A 13062-nucleotide genomic window follows, 5' to 3' on the forward strand; every position below is an offset into this window, starting at 1 on the left:
AACTGTGATTGAATGAATGAATCCCATCTCCGAGGCCAAATTTAACGTTTATAATATTTAAGATAAAGATAGTTTCTTTGACCCAGTCATGATTTACTCTAAAGGAGTTAAAAGCAACTAGAATAAAGATCAAATGAGGCTTTTGCAGACACAGACATAGCTTGGAAGAAGTGTTCCTAGATATATTTTTCCTTAACCGAAGGCATATTGCTGACGTGAGGGCTCCAAGCACCAGCGGCTGCCCTAGAGGCTTCCAGAAGCTGCGAGGTGGGGCGTTGTTCCGTGACATGTCACTGAAGCACCTTTGACATTTAGGAAGGTGAGGGCCTTTTCCTTGGGGTCATAAGAGAACAAGGAGTTAACCATCCCGGAGTTAGGCTCAGCCCTTGCTGCTTAAGCTGCCATACCATTTATCCTCGTAACTTCGATTATTCATGAAGGATATGACAGAACCACTTTGTTCCCTTTAAATTTTCAGAGGCTTCGTTTCCTAGTGTTGTAGCCCCTGGGGAGCAGGAGGTCCTGCTCTAGTGAAGCCCTCTGTGTCTAGGGTACAAGGTGGGGCCAGCAGAAGAAACGAGGGGAGGTGCACACATTTCCAAGGCCACTGCTGTGGGATCGGGAGTTCCCGGCGCTGGATATTTGCACTCAGATTTGAGTGCACTCAGATTTGATCCTTCCTGCTAGTGAACACCGCAGCCTTGGAAGCAACACTGAGCCCCTTAACCTAGGAAATTATAATCACCGGATTTCACTGGGTGTCTGTCCCGTGCCAAGCACTGCCCCAAGTTCACAAGTACTACCTGAGGCTGGCACTAGTATCAGCCCATTTTACAGATGGGGAAACTGAGTCTTAGGGTAGTTGTGAAGGTGGGCTTGGGGTCTGACTCTAGAGTTCATGCTTCATCTCTTCACTGCCGTGTGCTGTCCACTGGGCTCCAACAGGAGAGAGCTGTTACAAGGAACACGATGAGTCACGTTCTCAATGATTCTACTACACAACTAGTGTTTGTTCAACACAAGTTGGTGTCTGTCTTTGTTTCCTTCAGGCCCTATGGTCTCATGCACATCACGCTAGTTGGGATGCTCAGGGATGGATACGGACTAAGGATAGCTGGACTGTGGAGTGATGGAGAGGGTGATAGGTGGGACAGCCATGGGGCCATGAAAAGGGCACCTCATTCAATGAGTAATGCACACAGAATGCAGATTTAAAAAAAAACTCTGTAAAGAATATTCAGAATGTTGGACGGCATGAGCAAGATCACTGAGGACTGCTTAAGAGAATTGAAATGTACAGGATCACCAGGAATGCTGTTTACTTCCCCCTGGGATTAACTCAGTGATGGGGCTCTCCTTTGCTTGGCAGATAACTCTTCTAGAACATAGGAACATGGCCTGTGACAGCTTTTTGATTCACAGATGTTTACTGCACTTATTAAGTGGCAAGAAACAGGTACCAAAAAGAGTAAGACCCAGGTGCTGTGATGGAGGGGGGCTTACCGGTTGGGGGAGGGGATAAGACGGGCAAACCAACACGTAATAATCATAATGATAACAGCTAACACATTGCGTCGGGCCCCATGATAAGTGCTTCCTAAGCATCACCTCATTTAACCTACATAGAAACCCTCTGCCGAGTAAATGTAATGTTAGTATTTCCATTATGTGAAGGAGGGGACTGAGCAGCCTGCCCGAGGAGATGGGCTTTGGACGTAGACTTTCTGCCTCCAGGGGCCATGGCTTCGCCATTACCCCAGGGACAGCAGAGGGAGGAGGTGGGCGCAGCCCAGGGATGCAGGAGAGCCAGATGCTCTGTGTGGGGGGCAACGGGAACGCCACGTTAGCTGCTGTAACAGGTGATCCCTGGAATCTCCGGAATTAAAACAACAGGAGTTTCTTTTCTCCCCCTGCTCGAATAAAGTCTAAATGGCCATGGGGCAGGGACAGGACACGGCATGAAAAGGCAGTCACTGAGGGTCCTAGCAGTGGGAGGCATAAGCTCCCGGGTCAGCTTTGGCATCTGCTGGGAAACGGGAGGGCAGAGAGCACGGAGGGTCTCACAGGAAGGGCCGGCCTACAAGTGGTGGGCATCACGTGACCTCTGCCATGTCCCATTGGCTTGAGCTCAGGTGTGTGCCCGAGCTGGACACAGGGCCGGGGCGGGGGAAGGCGGCTTGAAAACGCTGAATGTGGCTGGACAGCCAGCTCGGCCACACACCTGTGGGAGCTGTGAGTCCTTCGGTGTTGCTGAAAGAAGAGGGGTGGGGGGAGGTGGCCAGAGAGAAAGACAAGTTCCAGAAGACTGAACTCAGGAGACTGAACTTGAACCTACCAACAGTGGGAGTCTCTGGGGGGTATAAGCAGGGGCAACAGGAGCAGATCGGTGTGCCGGCTGCAAGGACAGAGCTGCCCTGAGAGAGGAGACTGCTTGGAAAGGCAATCAAATGGGGGCTGCAGGGAAGTGGCAGAGAGAGGCAGGAGCCAGGAGCAAACCAGGGGGAGGGGCAGGGGAGGTGGGTGGGTATAAGAAATGCCCTGTTGTCTAGAATTCTTTATACCTACCCCTGCCTCTATTTCTCATGAATGCCCTACCCTCCATCCCACCTCCGCCTCCACTCTTGTCCAGGGTGCCTGCGTGTCATCCTGAGATCACAGTGCAAAGGCCACTTCCTTGTGAAAGCCTCTCCCGCCCCCCGCTGCCTCCCCTTTCCCCCGCCTCTGCCCCAGGTCATTTCCCTCTTAGAAGCACTGTATCGGCTTGGATCTCCCTTTCGCGGCACTTGGCAAAGTTATTCTCGTGATTCTGTAGTTCTTTGCCCACTTTTGATTTATAGGGCTTCTTGCTGGAAGGAGAAAGTCTGGGTTTTTTTCTCTGTTGAATGCCTGGTGCCTAATCTGGAACTAGGCAGGCCCTTGTACCTCTGTGCAGAATGAGCAAATGAACGAAGGACTGAATCATAAGATATGGAAAATTATCCCATGCAGAAGGGCTCCCCATGGCTCCTGCATTGCTGGCTAGGTTGGCTGGGTAGAGGCTGGGGCCTTCCGTGATCAATGATGATTTTGTTTTCAACAAAATATTCTCACATAGTGATTCTGCAGATGGTTGTGTCCTTTCTGATAAAACGGAATGACTATCCGACAGGTCCAAATCCTCCAGCACATGGAGGACCCCAACTCCCCCCAGGCTCTACCAGTGTAATGTTAACATGACGTATGGTGAGTCAGCCATTCAGAGAGGACCATTTGCGGTGGGGGAGCCTCGGGTGCCCCCTCCGAAGACCCCGGCTCTCCCATCTGTGGTTGCTCCCTCCCAGTGATTTCAGTGGCAGAGGGAAGTGCCCCATCCCTAATGAGTACAACTGAATAACTGAGTAGTAGCCATTTAAGTCTGTCTGGAAGCTGAGCTCTGCTTTCCTTTCCAAGATCTGTGGCCCGTCACAGGCTGCGCCTCTCTGTTCAGATGACATGATGAAAAGGCAAAAGAATGCCCCAAACTGGAAAGCATCAAATGTCAGACTCAGCCACAACGGACCGTGAGTGACAGCAGTGCCACCCTGCAGAAACCAAGCACATCCCAACCAAGACAGTCCGGGCCCTACCAGCTTGTTAAATGGGACGGGCAGCAAATTCCTGGTCGCAAGGCCCTGACCCGAGCCCCACTCACTTTCCCTTTACGACACTGTAGGCCCATTTTTTACCAGATTCTGAAAATACGATCAGGGGCATTACCTTCTCAGGCCATGTGGTTCTGCTCTTGTCAGGGGGAAAGTGTGTTCAAAGATGTGACGGAGCAGTGTAGACACCGGGGCGATTCCACTGGGAAAGTAATCTGCTCAGGATGGAATTGCTTTCCTACGCAGTGGTCCCTCCCTTATTTGCGGTTTTTCTCTCCGTGGTTTCAACTGCCTGTGGTCAACCCAGGTCCAGAAGCAGACAGTCGGAAAGGCCAGCAGGATCCTGGCTACATCCCCGAGCCTACATCATTCACCTCATTCCTAGTCATCATGAGGCATCTTACCATCTCACATGGTCACAGGAAGGGTGCCTACAGTACAATGAGGCGTTTTGAGAGATCCCTGTCCTATAACTTCATTACGATACACTGTTGCTGTTATTCTGTTTCTCACTGTGTTGTTCATCTGCCACTATGCCTAACTGATAAATTAAACTTTATCCTAGGTGTGGACAGACAGGAAAAAACATGGTACATAGGCTTTAGTGTATCTACAGTTCCAGGCATCCATGGGGCGGGGGTGGGGAGTTTTGGAACAAAGCCCCCTTGGATAAGAAGGGACTGTGGTGCTGTCTTAGTGTCCTTCAGAATTACAGCTGAGGCCTGGATTCCTCACATTCTGTCTGCAAACTCCCCAGCCGTGGATAACAACCAGACAGCGGTCTTGGTGCCATTAGAACTGCAAACTTCATAGTAACTTGAGTTAGGAAACTTTATGCTAATTAGGTGGGGTTTTTTGGTTTTATAGAGAGGGAGAGAACGTGGGGGCAGGCAGAGGGAGAGAGAGAATCTTAAGCAGACTCTATGCCAGGTGCAGAGCCTGACGTGGAGCTTGATCTCATGTCCCTGAGCTCATGACCTGAGCCAAAATCAAGAGTTGAAGACTTAAGCCACTGCGCCACCTAGGTGCCACTAACCTAATTAGGTCTAATCAGTCATCTTATCAACCCCGAGATGACTGATTAGACCTAATACATGGACGTGCAGTTGGCCGAAAGTCCTAATGGCCACCTTGAACTCAGTGCTGCACACTACCAGTCAGATCTCGGTTGGGAGAAACATCATTCGAGGAGACCCACTCATTTGAGAGCTGGGCCGTCCAATGACACCTTTAAACTCTCCATAGGTTAAAACAGACCGCATCCCTTTGGCCCTGCGTATCTGCTTTCACTAAATGTTGCTTTACTTTGGTGCTATTAGCTGACATTCAGGGCACACCATAAGAACAAGCATCACGGAAATAGCTGCATTTATTTTAACAGCTTTGGGGAGGGTGGTTTACTGTATGTCCACATATATTTCCTATGAGAAACCACGGAGAGCTACTTCCAGTCTCCTAACACAGGACTAGCTATGGTTCCCCCACTAATTGGTTTGTTTCCCTCAAATGAACACTAACTCGTGTGGCTGGTTAGGAAGGAAGGATCTGCAGCAAAGCTTTAGGACGTCAGAGTCTGCATTATGGGCACCTACTTGTCTTCCAATCTCATTGCTCCTTTCCCATTTGCCTAATCTGTCTGACATTTTGGATCTTACTGTTTTAGTGTCCAGAAGCCCAGGATAAGGCATGCTGAAAACTTTTGTTATCCCCCAAGAGTGAGACACATGCCCCTCTTGGTTCCAGGAACAAACTCAAAATGAAAAAAAGATGAACATACAAAAGGAAACCTCATCAGTGCCAATGTTTTAAACACTGGTCCCCAGCAGAACTGGGTACAGCACCACTGTAGAGACTGGAGTTTGTGTTGACAACACGAAAACAAGTCTCCGGCACTTGGTATGCTGAGCACATGGAGACCATAAATGCCAGCATTCTAAATGGCTTGCCTGCTGCTAGTAGATTCACTGGCACTGAAATCCATTTCTTTTCTAAGGATGTTTAGCTTTTATTATATCTTTACTCATGGTCAGAAGACATCAGCACATTTGCTAACGCGATGGAATATATTCCTCATAAGGCATTCCTAAAATTTCATGTCTTTGCCTTCACATTTTCGTGTGTGAGTTTGCCTTCTTGGAAAGGAAAACAGAAACATCCTTTATACCAGGTAGGGTTTCGATAGCCGTAGAAAGCCAAGATAAGAAAAAAAATGAATGATGGCAGAACCTCCAATGAAAACATCTTTGAGATAGACCCAAGCATACGAGTTCATTTCTGAGCTCATCAAACCACGGAACCACCAATACCAAGAGCAAACCCTACTAAAGGCTGTATTAGGAACTTATCTTTTTAATCTCTAACCCACAGAATCCAGAACATAGTGTGTATTCAGTAAATACGTGTTGGATGAACAAATCATATCTCTCACGTTCAGAAAGACTAAAGTTCTACGTGGACCCCAGTAGACTGTGATGGGAACACAGTCCTTGCTGTGCAGCAGGTGTGCAGTAGGGACGGACTGACTGGCACTGAGATGTATCCAAACCACAGAAGAAATTTCCACCACCCCTGATCTGCAAGGCAGCACTTTTGTATTTCTGTTATTTCTCCTCTCCCCTTATCAAAGACACACCTGATGGGTGATACTAGCATGTTCTACCACTCTCCCAGGCATTTTAGGTTTATGTGTCATTCCCAGTGTGCTAATACAACCTCCACTCACCTCTCCCACTCAAGAAAAGATATCAGAACACAAATGAATAGGGACGTCATGACGATGGGAACAACCTAGAATCCATGGTGATTTATCGAAGAAGTAGGTCATCCACCATTTTGGTGCTCCAGATAATAGTAGTAGTGCATGACTCATGAGGCATCGCATAATGATCAGCGTAACAGTCCATTGTGAGACCAATACTGAAACCATCTCCGAGATCCACTGAGTCCTAACATGCCATCTTGGAGACCTCTCAGACTTCAGACGCTCATCCTACCCCCAAAACAATCATCTGTGTGAGCTCTGCCACGCACGTGAGCTTCATCCAGAACCACAGAGATCACAGCCACTAACGGACATAGCTCACATAGGAATCTCATTGCCAGCTGGCTCTCAGTCCACTTCACCCTTATGATTTTGAGGAAGAGGAGGCACAACCAACTGACTTACCACGCCACCGCCAGCCGAGTGCACAAGCACAGACATCCCTTCTCGAAGGTTGGCAACTTCAAACAGCATCATGTAGGCTGTGACGAAGTTCATGGGAAATGCAGCAGCCTCCGAGAAGCTCATGTCGTCTGGGATCTTGTAGACAAATTCCACCGGCGTGCAGACCACCTCTGCCCAGGCATTGTAATTGACAAATGCCATGACACGGTCCCCAATCTGGGAATGGGGAGGCACAAGGTTAATGGAAGCTTCCTACTCTTTTTTGAAAGATTTCTCAAATCCTCCTTTTTTTTTTTTTAAGATTTTATTTATTTGATGCAGAGAGGGAGAGAGAGAGAACACAAGCTGGGGTAGTGGAAGAGGGAGAAACAGGCTATCCACTGAGCAGGGAGCCTGATGTGGGGGCTCGATCCCAGGACCTTGGGCTCATGATCTCACCCAAAGGCAGACGCTTAACCAACTAAGCCACCCAGGCACCCCAAGACTTCTCAAATCCCTTTAAGAACCTAATGGAAACTATAGATTCCTTCCCAGAAAAAAACAAAACAAAAGAAAACCAAACCCTCAAATACGCTCACTCTCACTTGCCTCCCAATTCCAAGGCATTCGTGGATGCTCTGAAGCTCATCTATGAAAACTTGCTGGAGGCCATGGAAGCCAGGTTCTCTACCCTCCTTCCCAAGCATAAATGTACAATGTCATCACATCACACCCGTAGCATGTTAGTGTCAGAAGCTCATTTTACCAACTGAGCCTTGCATCTCATCTCTGTTTTGGAGTCGAGGAGAACTAAGCCATAAGGAAATTTAAACAGGCAGAACTGAGAGTAAAATCTACTCATTTGTTTTCTGCCACTCCATAGGGATTCCCTGCCAGGCTAGTTTATTGGGGCATTTGCATCCAAGGTTAGCACCGGATTACAGATCACAGTAGACGTGAGATGGGGTACATCAGAGGCGTGTGTAAATCGAAGTGCAGAAGACTGAACAAGAACAACCAGACTTACTTAGAGCAAAACAGGAGGGTGCCATGGGGTGTGACAAACAACTAGCCCTTTTTTGGACACATATTATACATTAGGCATTGTCCTAAGGGCATCGCATGTTTTAACTCATCTCATCTTTACAAAACCCCTATGAAGGCATGGCTGAGTACTGTGTTCTTTTTATCAGTTATTTACATAGCCAGACATCATGGGGAAAAAAAAGAAAAAAGCATTCTTTAAAGTGGTTATGATGGATTGCTAAGTGTTTTCATAGCATATCGTCATTAAAGGGAAACAGAAATGAGTGAACCAATGGTAGCAGCTTGTAGGAGCTGTGGAGAGCTGGTGAAGTTGAACCACTCTGCCCTTTGATGTTAGTTGCTTGGACTGTGACTTTCAAACACAACATTCAAATCGCTGTGGTCAGAGTGAAGTTTCAGTAAATGAATGGCTTTTATATACGTGTGCTTTAGTTTTATGTATTTATAACGGAGTCTCCTGTTTTCTCTATAGCTTAGCATTTCTCTTCTTCCCCTTCTTTCCCTACTCGACAAATGACAACAGAAGCCTCCTTTGAGATGGGTCCATAAGAGCTCACATTACAGATGAACAGTTATAGATTTTACAGACATTGAAATGGAGGCCAAGAGAGATGAAGGCACACGCCCAAGGTCATGTAGCTAGGGAGTAGCTGAGACAGGATTTGAGTCTCGCAAGGAGGACTCCGGATACAAATGATTAACCCATCACACCTAGGGCAAGCGCTACAAAGAAGACAGAGTCTCTAGGGTGCACGCCAGGTGGACCGACCGCCTCTGGGAATATTAGTGTAACTCTTTACATTTCTTCCATGTATTAGGAAGGGGTCCTTAGGGAAAGTAAGTAACATACATACAGCATACTTGGCAGTGATGCATGCAAGGTGAAGAAAGAACAGTCAGTGTTACTGACTTCTGTAACAGACTGGTTTCTGGTCTCATGGAACTCACAGGTCAATGATCACACACTAAACACAGACCCACTGTGTCTCACGAAGCAGAAGGCACAGCTGTCTAATGAAGGAACCGATGTAAAGGAGAGCCTGTCCCCGTAGCAGTGAGTGTTCCAATCCCTAGAGGGGCTGAAGACCAGCGGCTGAATGTTGGGAATTATCATCTTAAATGTCCAATCTGGTCCCCACTTGGACCGGAGGATAGCCAAGTTCTAACACTGGCATCCTCTTCTGCACAGCATCATGCAAACCCAAAGACACATAGTACCGCAGGGTAGCTGATGGCCCCAGTGTCAACACAGAGGGCAGTGAAGAGTAGTTCAGCCCCCTCGACAGTGATGGTCACAGCCATCCCAGCAGGGCTGACCGCTCCAGGGCTCTCCTTCAACTTTGCACCATCGCTTCCTTATAAAAATGCCAAGAGTGGTTTAGCCATCACATCGGATCTAGTCTGAGTCCAGACGCAGGCAGCTTATTTTTTTTTTTTTTTTTAAATATTGAATTCACCTCCTTGTTTGATTTTGTTAATAAAAAGAAATTGGTGCTGGGTAACGGAGCCCCAGTTTTTCCTTTATGGCTGTGCCTCTGGAGACAACTTCGTAAGCCTCCCCTGCAATGCATCAGACCACAGCTATTCACTGTGCTGCCCTATGATAGTCCATCTCCGACGTCGTGGTTGAAAATCTCAAGTCAAAATTTTAGGCAGAATATTAGTATCGGTTTTCCCCTAAGTTGCACCCAGACTGGAAACCTACAGGTGGCTTCTATCATTTGTTTGTGCAGCTGAAAGTCACTGGAGGGGACTGGGGGATGAAGGAGAGGATTGACAGGAAGTAAGCCAGGCCTAAGCAGCACAAGAGGGATCACATATAAAGGAAAAATATATAATCAAGCACTGTATGACCTCCTTCGAAACCGAGGCCAATGACATCACTGTCTACTGTTATATTCTAAAATAATGGAGTATTTGTGCAAGGCTCAGGATTAATAGCATGAGGAGTGTGATCTTCTTCGGGACTAGGTGGAGGAGTGAAGAACAGATACTGTTCCTCATACACAGCACTGCTGGGAGAGATGGCGCTGCCTCTGGGTCTGTTGCTAACCTGGGGACAGAAAATGCAAAGTCATATGAAAGGAAGGTGGAAGTGCGTTTATGTCTTTCTTAACACTTTTCTGCTGTATTATCTGGAAACCAGTGACAAAAAGACTGATGTGTGGGATGAGATTTTTCAGACATTCATCCCAGGGAATTTGGAACATATTGATATTTTCAGAGTGTATTGAGGCTCAGATGCACTGAGCCTGAGCCACAGGCTCCAATTCAAGGCCAAGGGCATTTTGGCGTTGCCTCTATAGGATTTTCCTTTCTGCATTTAGCTCTGCAGCATTTGCAGGTTGGGAACAGGCGTGAAGATCTGGTGACTTGAATCCATGTCCCATTACCTCTCCGGCCTCATCGGAAACACCTGTACCCTTCTGAACTTCATCTCCAAGGGGATAATAGCAGTCTTTACGTCAGCATTGTGGTGAGGCTGAAGAAGGATGACTTGCCCGTGTTTCTGGTTATGGTGGACTCTCAAATGTTAGCTCTGTTCATTTCTCCCTGGGGAAGCACTTAAGTTATGAGCGAGAGCTCTTGAACCTGATTGGCATTGGTTTTTCTCACTCCAAACTGCTGCAATTTTGTGCGATTGATTTGCCCACAGTTTTTCAGTTTTTAGAGACCGGATTCTATTTGATTTGCATTACAGTGGTAGGAAGGGTCATATATCTTTTCATCGATAAAAAATTTTTTATTATGGAGAATTTCAAACACGTACAAAATAGAAAAATATAATAATGCTTTTTATCCACTGCCCTGTTCCCAAAGCCATCAACCCCTGGCCAATTCTGTTTCATTGGCAAGTATCTCTACCCTGTGTCTTTAAAAATCATCATTCAAAAATGTCACTTTCCCAGTGTCCAAAAGAATCATTAATAAGGGGCACCTGGGTGGTTCTGTCAGTTAAGCGTCTGCCTTTGGGATTGAGCCCCACAACAGGCTCCCTGCTTAGCGGAAAGCCTGCTTCTCCTTCTCCCTCTGCCTGCCACTCTGCCTACTTGTGATCTCTCTCTTTCTCTCTGTCAAATAAGGAAATAAGATCTTAAAAAAAAAAAAAAGGGATCATTTATAAGTGATTACTTAAATGCATCAGTTAAGTAGATACTGAAAGGAACCAAATTATGAAATACAGAGGATGTTTCTGCTCAACTTCTATGTTTTGTAGTTGGTTTTTGAGCCTGAGGCGGTGGAAAAATGGGAGCCATGGAGAGGGTGAGGGGTTATGCAAGCCTAGTTAATCCAAGGCCAGATATTCTTGTTAACAGCTGTATTGCATGAATTAAGGGGAAGACAAATTTTTCCCTGGCCACTTCACCAGGCTGTCCCCCGGACCAACCAAGACAGTACACGAGAAAGGCATGAGGCATGTGGAAAATCCTATCACTTATAAACATGTTAGTAAAACCTACCAGTAAGATATAATAATAACACACACCATAGATTCTCTCAGACTTTTTTCTCATCATCTTTTATATGCCAACAGATTCCAAATGGATATGACTTTTTTCCATCATTAGTCAGCACATTACCTCATATCCTTTCACGCTGTCCCCTAGAGCTTCAACAATCCCAGAACACTCGAATCCTGGCACCAGGGGGGTCTTGGGAGGGTTGTCGATGTTCCCCTGTCGCACCATCAAGTCAATGAAGTTTAAACCACTGTGAATGGCAAATGTAAAAAGAGAGACGTTCAGAATGGAATCCGAGAGAATGCACTTGGCTGGACTTTTCTTCTGTCCCCTTCTTGGACCTCTCTCCCTTCCCCCAGTCCTCTCTCTTTTCTTTTTATTTATTTTTTATTTACTTCTTGACAAATATGCCTAATAGTAAGTCATTTGACTGGAAGTCATGAATAAAGCAAAAACAATTATCTCTACAGACAAGGGATGCTTTCCTGGCAGTTAGAATAGCCATTGCGGACGTTGCCCTCCGATGTACAAGACAGCCCCTTTGTGCTCTCGCAGAGCCTGCTTACTCCTACTCTAACAACACGTGTTGGCTAACCTTGTCATTAGCCATGCTAGCATTTCCTCGTGGGGGAAGAATATACTAGGAAGGAGTCATAAGAAGACACGTGGAAAGCAGCCAGACACCATGGCCATCAGCCAGTCCACGAGAAGAGAGAGAGAAAAAGGACAGATTCAAAAGGTCTCTAAACAACCTCACATATCAGTCAGCACACAAACTCACACCAGCACTGTGCCATCCACAGCACCCATAATGGCAAGTAGCCGCCATCAAGGGACTATGTTACATCCAACTGGGGGACTGTAACTGGAAGTGAGGTCAAACAGATTGATACTGGAGGGTTTGTTTCAAAAATCTTAGTTCTCTCTGGATGAGAAAAGGGACCAGGTCTTTTCTATTAACATATTACTTTTGAAATACATTAGTTATCATTAAAATACATTAAGCCAAAAAAAAATAAAATAAGATAAAATATATTAAGTCATCCCCTTGGAAAATCATATACTCAATTTTAATATTATCAATAAAACTGTTTTCTTTTTAAGAGCTAGTCTTAGAAACTGCGTTGAACACTCATTTACTAATCAAATGAGAAAACACATTTTTTTCACCAGATACTCTAATGAGTATATAGAGTTAGTATACTAACTGTTTTCATAAGCCACCATTCTAAGACGACTCGGGTTATAGGAAACAGGCGTGAAAACTCCTCGGTCTGTCCCAGGGTCCTTCTTTTCCAAGCAAGATGACTCGAACCACTTTTGAAACACAGCTTGCCCATTCCTTCCTCAGCTGCCTTGGAGCCAAGGAAACATCAAACTCTACCTAGATCTCCTGGTCATCAGTGTCCCCCACAGAGAGTGGGTAACGATGAGGAGGATGACATCCTTGAAAGATGGGTTCAAGGGCGGCCACCTTCTCAAAGTTTTCCTGGCCACATATCAGGCTGCCCCAGCCTGAATTTTTCCTGCCCCAGCTAAAGTATCGCTAATGCGTGTCCTCCTCAAAGGCAGCCGCCTGCCTCGTGTCCCTCTGTTTCCTGAGCACCTGGCATGCACCAGACCCACAGCGGCATAGCAGGTACCAAGCAGCACCTGCCAGGTGAAGGAGTGTACTCATGAGTACTCAAACAGAGTTACTGCCGGTGTGAGTGGCCTTTCAAAAAGGAGCAAAGGGATGCTCGGAGGAATGGACACATTTCCGAGATGTGCATGTAGACTTCCAGAGATC

The 13062-nt window shown here is 46.5% G+C and overlaps 1 protein-coding gene and 1 non-coding gene across 2 annotated transcripts in view; one reads left to right on the plus strand and one right to left on the minus strand.

The window, feature by feature from the left end:
• Window positions 1–13062, minus strand: part of VAT1L (vesicle amine transport 1 like) — a 135780-nt gene that overhangs the window by 101381 nt on the left and 21337 nt on the right. Inside the window, exons 2-3 of the mRNA XM_047712388.1 lie at window positions 11394–11523; window positions 6787–7002 (exon numbers count right to left, since the gene is read on the minus strand). Coding sequence (XP_047568344.1) covers window positions 6787–7002; window positions 11394–11523 — 346 coding nt within the window. The remainder of the gene's footprint in view (window positions 1–6786; window positions 7003–11393; window positions 11524–13062) is intronic.
• LOC125090066 (small nucleolar RNA SNORA15) lies at window positions 7928–8073 on the plus strand. Its single transcript, XR_007124172.1, has one exon. It is a non-coding gene; the product is annotated as a small nucleolar RNA SNORA15 (small nucleolar RNA).

This window comes from Lutra lutra, chromosome 17 (genome assembly GCF_902655055.1).
Source record: "Lutra lutra chromosome 17, mLutLut1.2, whole genome shotgun sequence".
In the NCBI taxonomy this organism is placed as follows: Eukaryota; Metazoa; Chordata; class Mammalia; order Carnivora; family Mustelidae; genus Lutra; species Lutra lutra.